Source organism: Anomaloglossus baeobatrachus, unplaced genomic scaffold, assembly GCF_048569485.1.
Source record: "Anomaloglossus baeobatrachus isolate aAnoBae1 unplaced genomic scaffold, aAnoBae1.hap1 Scaffold_3179, whole genome shotgun sequence".
NCBI lineage: Eukaryota > Metazoa > Chordata > Amphibia > Anura > Aromobatidae > Anomaloglossus > Anomaloglossus baeobatrachus.
The window spans coordinates 32,292-43,587 of NW_027442578.1; the positions used below are offsets into that span (position 1 = coordinate 32,292).

The 11,296-nt window shown below is 51.6% G+C and overlaps 2 protein-coding genes across 2 annotated transcripts; one reads left to right on the forward strand and one right to left on the reverse strand.

The window, feature by feature from the left end:
• Positions 1-445: 445 nt before the first annotated feature.
• On the forward strand, positions 446-2,268 carry LOC142269299 (E3 ubiquitin/ISG15 ligase TRIM25-like). The gene has a single exon (XM_075332396.1). It carries the CDS (start codon positions 594-596, stop codon positions 2,124-2,126), a length of 1,533 nt encoding a protein of 510 aa, XP_075188511.1. The 5' UTR covers positions 446-593; the 3' UTR covers positions 2,127-2,268.
• Positions 2,269-5,692: 3,424 nt separating this feature from the next.
• LOC142269301 (uncharacterized) lies at positions 5,693-11,296 on the reverse strand. The gene is made up of 6 exons (XM_075332399.1): positions 10,939-11,296; positions 10,507-10,853; positions 10,316-10,429; positions 8,165-8,224; positions 7,954-8,095; positions 5,693-7,810 (listed from the first exon to the last, which is right to left on the reverse strand). Exons 1-6 carry the CDS (start codon positions 11,294-11,296, stop codon positions 6,990-6,992), a joined length of 1,842 nt encoding a protein of 613 aa, XP_075188514.1. The 3' UTR covers positions 5,693-6,989.

The window sequence follows — 11,296 nt, forward strand, 5'->3', positions numbered from 1 at the left end:
AATCCTCTCCTGTGTGATACTGTCTGCTGAGCTGTGTATCTAATCCTCTCCTGTGTGATACCGTCTGCTGAGCTGTGTATCTAATCCTCTCCTGTGTGATACTGTCTGCTGAGCTGTGTATCTAATCCTATCCTGTGTGATACTGTCTGCTGAGCTGTGTATCTAATCCTCTCCTGTGTGATACTGTCTGCTGAGCTGTGTATCTAATCCTCTCCTGTGTGATACTGTCTGCTGAGCTGTGTATCTAATCCTCTCCTGTGTGATACTGTCTGCTGAGCTGTGTATCTAATCCTCTCCTGTGTGATACTGTCTGCTGAGCTGTGTATCTAATCCTCCCCGGAGTGCACACGGTTAAGCTGCGGTTCCGCCTCTGGTGTAATCAGCCTCCTGTGCAGCTCATTACAGCAGAGACTTTAGACTCTTCTCTTCCTGGAGAGAAGCAGAGATTCCCTGGAAATCACAGGGGAAGAGGAGGCTGTGACCGGGAGGAGGCTGTGGCCGGGAAGAGGAGGCTGTGACCTGCTCTCTCTGTGCAGAGGCCGGCCGGGAGGAGGCTGCAGGCTACTTCCTGGTTCTTCTTCCTAGCTTCAGTGATGGCGTCGGCCCCAGGGACCTCCGTCTGCTCCATCTGCCTGACCCTGTACACAGATGCAGTCACTATGGAGCACAACTTCTGCCCCAAGTGCATCGATCAAGTGCTGACCACAGAGGAGAGGTCTGAAGTCAACTCCGCTCCTGAATACAAGGAAGAACCTGAGGAAAGTCCTTCCATGAAGAGCGCAGCTCTGGAGAACATCAACCTGCACCTGATGTCTGCTCTGGAGGAGCCGCCGGTCATTCCTTGTTCATACTGCATTCATTCCTCCGCTCCTGCTGTGAAAACCTGCCTGAATTGTGAGGCCTTCTTGTGTGATGACCACCTGCGAGTCCACATCAAGTCTCCAGAACATGTCTTATCTGCGCCCTCCGCCCTCTTGGAGGAGCAAAAGTGTTCCATCCACAAGAAGATCCTGGAGTATTACTGCCACGATGAGGAGAGTTGTATCTGTGTGTACTGCCTGGCTGAGACGCACAGGACGCACCGGCTGGAGCCACTACACGAGGCCACCGAGAAGAAGAAGGAGAGGCTAAAACGTGTCCTCCAAACACTGGACGCCAAGAGAGGAAAGGTCGACCAAGACATCCAGAATTTACTGACACGGAAGGACGAGATCCCCGACAAAGCCACCAGTCTCACAGAGAGCGTGACAGCAGTCTTCTCTGAGATCAGGAGACAGCTGGAGGATCTGGAGTGCAAAGTCTTGAGTGAGATCTCCAGGCAGCAGGAGCAGGCGTTGGCCTCCATCTCCGACCTGATCCGGCAGCTGGAGATACGGAAGGAAGAGTTGTCCATAAAGATCCATCACAGTGAAAAGCTTCTCAGCTCCACCGATGCAGTAACCATCCTAAAAAGCCAGGTGCTGGACTTCTGCGATGTCGAAGAGAAAAATGACCAAGAACTCCACAACGCTGGGAGTCTGGACCATTTCCTCATGGCTCTGATCTTATTTGATGGTCTAGGCGACATTATGACCAAAGCAAAGGAGGACTTTTACCCAATCGAGTCTCCGGAGATATTACTGGATAAATCCACGGCTGCCAATAACGTGGCCGTTACTGAGGACCTGACATCCGCAATGTGGTCGGTGGTGAGTCAACGCCGGAGGGAAACACCCCGGAGATTCCAACAATATCAAGTTTTCAGCATCCAGGGAATTGATTCAGGACGACATTACTGGGAAGTGGAGGCCAGCGTCGCGGAATACTGGATGGTGGGTATGGCGTATCCCAGTATGGACACCAAAGGGGACCAGTCATGGATTGGGAACAATAAGAAGTCCTGGTGCTTCTGTCGATGGCATGACGAGTACTCTGTACGACACGACGGTAAAGACGTACAGCTCTTTCCCAGTGTGTCATCTAACCACTATGGGGTACACGTGGACTACGACGCCGGCCGACTGTCCTTCTACGAGCTGTGTGACCCCATCAGACACTTACACACTTTCTATGTAAACTTCTCCGAGCCCCTGAACGCTGCATTCTGGGTCAATGATAACGGGTGGATAAAGATCAGGCGATCGTGAGGGGTCTGGTTAATATCCATCGTGGGGCATCATTGACCGTCACCCTGGTGGTGCCCCCTACATCCAAACAGAAATCTTCTCTACATGTTAGAAATGTTCAATAAATCCGTTTATTTTCCGAAAATAAAGTGATCCAATATTAACCCCAAAATCTGAGAATGGTCGGCCAAGTGTGTATATATAAGTGTATGCTCATTCATTAGGATACCGGCCACCTCTGCGGTCTTGAGGTGGCCGGTCTTCTACGCGTGCCGATTGTCAGCTTTATGCTTTAGATTCTGTAGGCACCAGTCTGACGTTGACCAGATCTGAGCTAACTCGCTGGTGATCCTCCGCTGCTGAAGAAGTTACGCTACCTCTCCCATCAGCATTAGAGACCAGTAAGGACCAGCGGCGTGACCATACTAGTGGTCCAAACCGTCAATCTTCAGGAGCGCACCACTCCTTGGCAAACAGGAGGAGCGGTGCGTGCCTGACGAGAGGGAGGACACGCAGGACTTTGATAGTGAGACCAAACTTCAAAGTCTGGACTTTGGCCACCACTGATTTCAGTACAAAGGCCATAGCATGGTGTCAGGGTGTCCTGGAGGGCTATGTAGTGCAGTACCCCCTTCATTCTGGAAATTAGTGGTCGCTGGAGCTCCAAAGATGCATGCTATGACATAAGACTTTCTGGTGGAATTCTCCATGAACGTGGAGCTGGCAGTTGCTTCGGTGACTTCTCGAGATGGAACATGGTCCATTTATAGACCTGTATTGCTCATTGCCTAGCATACCAGCCACCTCTGTGGTCTTAGGGTGGCCGGTCTTCTACGCTCGCCGATTGTCACCGTCACACTTTAGAGGCTGCACCGCTTTGAAGTTGGCCAGCTTCCAGCTAATCTCTGTAATCCTCCGATGCTGCAGACGTAACACCACCTCTGCCATCAGTATTGGAGACCAGTAAGGACCAGTGCTGTGACCACACTGGAGGTCCGAACTGTCAATCTTCAGGAGCGCACCGCTTCTTGGCAAATAGGAAGGGGAGTGATGCGCACCTGACGAGAGGACACTTAGGACTATGATAGTGAGACCGAACTTCAGAGTCTGGACTTTGGCCACCACTGATTTTCAGAACCAAGGCCATAGCACAAGGGCCGGGAACCTATGGCTCGCGAGCCAGGTGTGGCTCTTTTGATGGCTGCATCTGGCTCGCAGACCAATCTTTAATCAGTTAAAAAACAAAAACTTAATTCCGATTGGTAAGAACTTTTTTTTTTTTTTATCCCAAAACTGGGGGAAAAATGGGGGTGCGTCTTACAAACCGCATATGGCTTACTGGGGCAGCAGTGGTGGCGCAGGGTCAGCGATTCTGCGGACTTGTGGGGTGTCGCGGCGGAAAAGACCATTGATCTGCCGACGGACTGCTTTGAATCTCCCACAGCTGAGATCGACTTCAAGAAAATGGCCGTGGATGCGTCGCGTGTGCAGATAGGACTCTGCGGCCATTTTCTTCAAGTCCATCACGCTGATCTGCGCATGCTCCACGGTCATTTTCTTGAAGTCGATCTCGTCAACTGCGGGGGATGCAAAGCAGCCCACCGGCAGATTAATGGCGCCCGCAGCAGTATTGCCGACCCTCCGCACACTGACCTTCTTGAGCCGTGCCCACAGCATCGCCTACCCTGCCTCCTGGAACCTTCTAAGCCGCTCCACCACTGCTGCCGATCCCACCTCGTGAGTATGGCTCTCACGGAATTACATTTTAAAATGTGGCGTTCATGGCTCGCTCAGCCAAAAAGGTTCCCAACCCTTGCCATAGCATAGTGCCAGGGTGTTTTGGGGGGGGCTATGGCGTGCAGTACCTCCTTCATTCTGGAAATTAGTGGTCGCTAGAGCTCAAAAGATGCATGCTATGACTTGAGACAGGTTCTCCAGCTCATTCATCCTTGGAGCAGGACCTCCTATTTCCAGAGGAGCAGATTCTCCAGCTCCTTCATCCTTGGAGCAGGAGCTCCTATTCCCAGAGTAGCAGGTTCTCCAGCTCCTTCATCCTTGGAGCAGGAGCTCCTATTCCCAGAGGAGCAGGTTCTCCAGCTCATTCATCCTTGGAGCAGGAGCTCCTATTCCAAGAGAAGCAGGTTCTCCAGTTCATTCATCCTTGGAGCAGCACCTCCTATTCCAAGAGAAGCAGGTTCTCCAGCTCCTTCATCCTTGGAGCAGGACCTCCTATTCCCAGAGGTGCAGGTTCTCCAGTTCATTCATCCTTGGAGCAGGGCCTCCTATTCCAAGAGGAGCAGGTTCTCCAGCTCCTTCATCCTTGGAGCAGGACCTCCTATTCCCAGAGGAGCAGGTTCTCCAGCTCCTTCATCCTTGGAGCAGGACCTCCTATTCCAAGAGGAACAGGTTCTCCAGCTCCTTCATCCTTGGAGCAGGACCTCCTATTCCCAGAGGAGCAGGTTCTCCAGCTCTTTCATCCTTGGAGCAGGACCTCCTATTCCCAGAGGAGCAGATTCTCCAGCTCCTTCATCCTTTGGAGCAGGACCTCCTATTCCCAGAGGAGCAGGTTCTCCAGCTCCTTCATCCTTGGAGCAGAATCTCCTATTCCCAGAGGAGAAGGTTCTCCAGCTCCTTCATCCTTTGGAGCAGGACCTCCTATTCCCAGAGGAGCAGGTTCTACAGCTCCTTCATCCTTGGAGCAGAATCTCCTATTCCCAGAGGAGCAGGTTCTCCAGCTCCTTCATCCTTGGAGCAGGACCTCCTATTCCCAGAGGAGCAGGTTCTCCAGCTGCTTCATCCTTGGAGCAGAATCTCCTATTCCCAGAGGAGCAGGTTCTCCAGCTCGTTCAGCCTTGGAGCAGGACTTCCTATTCCCAGAGGAGCAGGTTCTCCAGCTCCTTCATCCTTGGAGCAGGACCTCCTATTCCCAGAGGAGCAGGTTCTCCAGCTCATTTATTCTTGGAGCAGAACCTCCAATTCCCAGAGGTGCAGGTTCTCCAGCTCGTTCATCCTTGGAGCAGGACCTCCTATTCCCAGAGGAGCAGGTTCTCCAGCTCCTTCATCCTTGGAGCAGGACCTCCTATTCCCAGAGGAGCAGGTTCTCCAGCTCCTTCATCCTTGGAGCAGGACCTCCTATTCCCAGAGGAGCAGGTTCTCCAGCTCCTTCATCCTTGGAGCAGGACCTCCTATTCCCTGAGGAGCAGGTTCTCCAGCTCCTTCATCCTTGGAGCAGGACCTCCTATTCCCAGAGGAGCAGGTTCTCCAGCTCCTTCATCCTTGGAGCAGAATCTCCTATTCCCAGAGGTGCAGGTTCTCCAGCTCGTTCAGCCTTGAAGGACCTCCGTAACTTTATTAAAGGGGATGGTCAGAAGAATTATGGCTGCTTTCCTTTACACAAAACAGTGCTTTACCCTCCACGGGTTATGTCCGATATTGCAGCTCACAGCCAGTGAAGCCGACCTGCAATACCACATACAACCTAAGGACAGGTATGGCGCTGTTTTTGGATGAAAGCCACCATGATTTTTTTTTTTTAATCCCAGATAAATCCTTGTGCTAAATGAGAACGAGGGACCTTGTGAGGAGCCAGAACATGGTGCCCAATTCTTGGGACAAAGATTTATTAACCAAATTTCATAAACGTATAAAACATCTTCGTTCCAGTGTCGTGTGATAGAAACTGAACATTAAGAGAAGTCCTAAGAGTTGAAAGAAGTATATACACTATATACATTGTCAGGTGTCCCGTATTGGAGCCTACACCCAACATCATGACTTCCTGAAGGTCCCACTTCATCCTTGGCTCGATGCCACGATGGAGCGCAGTATCGACAAGATGTGGCAACAATCTGGTGGACCCAACCCAGAACAAAACTTGGTACCGAACCCTGGTTTAGCAGCCAAGTTGGTCGTCCGTGGCTGCGGATAAAACTGCCGTTCTCCTACCTGATGACATCCCAACGCAATGTCATATGTCGCAACGATGTCACATCCGTCCTACAAATCAGATGAGGCGTCGAGATGTCAGGAGGTAGAAGGAGGGTCATCAGCGTCCTGCCCATCATTACTGGAAGCCTGGTGGTCAAATATCTACGCGGCTTATTGGCCATATAAAGACATAGCTCTCGAGTTTATTAATAGCACCCAACCCAAGAAAAAGAGAAGACCTTCAACAAGGAAGGATCAGGGTGGAATGTAGTAGAGACCGGTAGCCAAGATATTATTCTATTAGCCAAGGGTCTGGGCTATAGAGCAAAACCAAAACCTAGAAGGCAAAAAGTACTGCTGGTTTTAGGGCCTGTTCACATCACGTTTTGGCCAAACATTTGTGACTTCAGCAGGGGTTTCGTCTAGACCATCCAAGAAAGAGGATTTGGGCTTCATCCGAACCCCATCAGAGCCTTTCCTTATATTGAGCCATGGAGGCACTGTGTACTCCGCCTGGCCTTTGTTATGGCAGCGTGTGGCCCTCGTTTAGGTGGACACCTTTGGGTAGTAGCCCACGTTTATCACAGGGGCCAGGTGGAGCACAAAGTGACACAGTCGACCTCATTATAGTGAACGGCTCTATTGTGAGTTTCGATCAACAGTCACGACGTGCGGCCGAAACATGACGTGAACAGGACAGGGGTAGCGCTCATTGGGCGTGAAGTGGCCACCGCCGCCTTCACGTGACAAGTGTCTCCCTGTGGGCTCCAGGAATAAGGCACCATTGTGGCGTTCACCCATGTGGCTGCTGTCTCACTTCCACGTTGAAACGTCTTCCCACAGTTCCACCATTGTGTTGCTTCTTCTTGGCGTGGCCTCTCTTTCGCGGCATTTAAGCTAAAAACAAAGTAACAACAGAAATAAACTCCGGTCTGGTTTGTGAGGCACACAACGCCTTCAGTTGACGTGATACTCCCACGTGTGCTTCTCGAGAGACGATTGCTGCGCAAATATCTTCCCGCATTTGCGACATTTGAATTTCTTTTTCGAGTCGTGGTCCTTCTTCACGTGTTTGGTCATGTCACTTCTTCTAGTGAACCGTTTGCTGCATAAACTGCACTTGAGAGCTTTTCCCGTGGCTTGTGTCTTCTCGTGGGCTTTCTTCACGTGTTTGATCATATCACATTTTTTGTCGAAGCGTCTGTCGCATTTGGTGCACTTGAACTGTTTTCCGTTGGTGTGTCTCCTCTCGTGGAGAAGTAGAGTGCTCCTGTAACCAAACTTTGCCTCGCAGTATTCGCACTCGAAGGGTTTTTCTCCGGTGTGCGCCCGCTGGTGGATGATGAACTGGGACTTGTAGTCGTACTGGATGCCGCAGATGGTGCAGGCGAAGCGTTTCACGGCGTGGTTCTCCGCCCGGTGTTTGATCAGTTCGGCTTTGGTGGTGAACTCCTCCTCGCAGTCTTCGCACTTCTCCACGTGGGTCATCTTGTGCGTCTCTAGAGCCTCGTCGTCGGCAAAGGTCTCTGCGCACTGGTCACACGGATGAGGCTGAACCTCCTCTTTCACGGGGTTCTCATCGACTTCTTCTTTACCTTGGTCATAGCTGTCCTCAGAGTCCTCGCTCTCTGATTCCACCGCGCTACCTGGTTCCCAGTCTGAGGAGTCCACTTGCTTTGGAGGATTCTTCACGTCGTCTTCTTCTTCTTCGATGTCGTCTTCTTCAGCATACTCAACCAATTCTTCCTTTACTTCCACCTCCTCCGCAGTCATGGTATCTAACAAATCCAAAAACAGAGCAAAGTTTTAGCCTCTCGTCTCAATGAAAGCTTCAAACACACGACGATGCGGCTCAATGGTGCCCACCACCCATTGTAGAAAGATCCCATAATGCCTCAACCCCAACGGAGCCACGTCTTACCAGAATCCCAGTGCTCGGGGACTTCCCACGTGTCAGTCACTGGGTCAGTAATAAAGTCCTGGTAGTCCGCCCTGTGCTCGTTTATATAGTCCCACTCCTCGGTCGTGAAATACACCGCCACGTCGTCACACTTCACTGGACACTGAGAAACACAAGGTCATGTTATATGGGTACAGCTAGAGGTCTCGAATTCGGCTGGACGGCCGCTCACCTCTCCGGTCAGCTGGTGCACACTTTTATCGATGGAGTTCCTGTTCACGATCACCCATTCCTAAATATGGGGAACATATAATATATTAATCACCTCTCCGCTGGCTGGGGATCCCCGCCTATCACTAGGACAATTAAGCCTGTGACTGGAGGGTCCGTGAAGCATGTATATATGGCGTGTATGGAGGAGAAGTGTGCATGTTAGGACACCACTCCATCCAGTGTGTACAGTGGAAGAACAAGGGGCTCTGGACCCCCGTTCTGATAATTAAGGAGTAGCAGCGGCAAGATCCGCAGGAATCCATCCAGTACTAGGTTGAGATTAGAGATGAGTGGATCACTTTACGTAACCCCGGTTCAAAGCTCTGATCGTGGACAGGAGCCACACGACTTTCCTTACCCTCTGGGATCCAAGACTCTTGATGACCTGGGCTGGTGAGACCTTATAGTGGAACCCAGAAGCTCAGGACATTTGAGAGGCTCCTCACCTCCGGGATCCAAGACTCTTAATGAGCTGGGCTAATGAGACCTTATAGGGGAACCCAGAAGCTCAGGACATTTGAGAGGCTCCTCACCTCCGGGATCCAAGACTCTTAATGACCTGGGCTGGTGAGACCTTATAGTGGAACCCAGAAGCTCTGGACATTTGAGAGGCTCCTCACCTCCGGGATCCAAGACTCTTAATGAGCTGGGCTGGTGAGACCTTACAAGGGAACCCAAAAGCTCAGGACATTCGAGAGGCTCCTCACCTCCGGGATCCAAGACTCTTAATGACCTGGGCTGGTGAGACCTTATAGTGGAACCCAGAAGCTCAGGACATTTGAGAGGCTCCTCACCTCCAGGATTCAAGACTCTTAATGAGCTGGGCTGGTGAGACCTTACAAGGGAACCCAAAAGCTCAGGACATTCGAGAGCCTCCTCACCTCCGGGATCCAAGACTCTTGATGACCTGGGCTGGTGAGACCTTATAGTGGAACCCAGAAGCTCAGGACATTTGAGAGGCTCCTCACCTCCGGGATCCAAGACTCTTGATGACCTGGGCTGGTGAGACCTTATAGTGGAACCCAGAAGCTCAGGACATTTGAGAGGCTCCTCACCTCCGGGATCCAAGACTCTTAATGAGCTGGGATGGTGAGACCTTACAAGGGAACCCAAAAGCTCAGGGCATTTGAGAGGCTCCTCACCTCCGGGATCCAAGACTCTTGATGACCTGGGCTAATGAGACCTTATAGGGGAACTCAGAAGCTCAGGGCATTTGAGAGGCTCCTCACCTCCGGGATCCAAGACTCTTGATGACCTGGGCTAATGAGACCTTATAGGGGAACTCAGAAGCTCAGGACATTTGAGAGGCTCCTCACCTCCGGGATCCAAGACTCTTGATGACCTGGGCTAATGAGACCTTATAGGGAAACCCAGAAGCTCAGGACATTTGAGAGGCTCCTCACCTCCGGGATCCAAGACTCTTGATGACCTGGGCTGGTGAGACCTTATAGGGGAACCCAGAAGCTCAGGACATTTGAGAGGCTCCTCACCTCCGGGATCCAAGACTCTTGATGACCTGGGCTGGTGAGGCCTTATAGGGGAATCCAGAAGCTCAGGACATTCGAGAGGCTCCTCACCTCCGGGATCCAAGACTCTTGATGACCTGGGCTGGTGAGGCCTTATAGGGGAATCCAGAAGCTCAGGACATTCGAGAGGCTCCTCACCTCCGGGATCCAAGACTCTTAATGAGCTGGGCTGGTGAGACCTTACAAGGGAACCCAAAAGCTCAGGACATTCGAGAGCCTCCTCACCTCCGGGATCCAAGACTCTTGATGACCTGGGCTAATGAGACCTTATAGGGGAAATCAGAAGCTCAGGACATTTGAGAGGCTCCTCACCTCCGGGATCCAAGACTCTTGATGACCTGGGCTGGTGAGGCCTTATAGGGGAACTCAGAAGCTCAGGACATTTGAGAGGCTCCTCACCTCCGGGATCCAAGACTCTTGATGACCTGGGCTGGTGAGGCCTTATAGGGAAACCCAGAAGCTCAGGACACTCACGAGGCTCCTGTCCATGGACCAGGACTTCGGCTGCACAAATAGATCTGCTCATCTCTAGTAATAGCTGGGAAAACCTCTCAACATCATCCATGAGCATCCAAAATTCTCACCTCTCCAGACAACATGGAGATGATCTCCACGGCTTGCTGTAGGTTTCTTGCCGATTTTATTTTGTTGCTTCGATTCACCGCCGCAAACCTGGCCACGCACTGCAGCATCGAGAACTATGGGGAAGAAAACACGGAAGAAAGTGACCAACGTGACCAAACATCTCCAAGACCTCCACCCGTGGGGAACGTACCAGTTCACTCTCCCAATAAGAGGCTCCAGAGTAGCTCACAAATCCACAGTCCACCATGTAGTCCTTCAGGAGCGAGTAGCAGTCGATGTCCTGATACCGGATGCCAGACGGCATTCTGTAGTAATGGTCGTGCAGAATCTTCCACGCCTCTCCGCTCACGTTCGTCTCGTACTCTGGCCACTGGACACCTTTGTTTACCTTGCCAGGTGACAAGTCAGGGAAAATTGTGCCCGCGAGGCCTGGTAAATTACAGCGGGACTTGGCGGGATGAGAAGATTTGGTTGGTGGTTTTCTACGTTTATTGGGCTTTCTTTTTAGCCGCGAATTAACCCCAACAGCGTTAGTGACTGCAATATTGTCCTGAGAAAATGTAACGCCCCGGTCCCGGTTGAGCCATACCAGAAACCACCGAGACGTTGTTAGTCCACAAACCTATAGGCAAGGTCACGTTCTGTAGGACAGGGGTCTGTAGGACAGGGGCTTTTCCGGTGGCTGGTTTGTCCCGATCCGGGAATATGGTGGGAATAGCACCGTCCAGAAGGACCTTCTCTGACCCAAACAAAGAATAACATTCTGGGGCAAAATGGACGGAGCAAATCCGAGAAACGCCCATCTTTCCTTCCAAGATTCCCTGAGCAAACATGTCGAGGTCACCAAAGTCCTGTTTGGTCTGCAGGAGCCATTTCTTAATGAAGACCAAGTCTTTGGGGAACGGGTGCAGAACCACTCCAGGGGTGCTGGTCTTCCTCCCGGAGGAGTGCTGGCAGCCCTTCACAATACATTTCGGCAT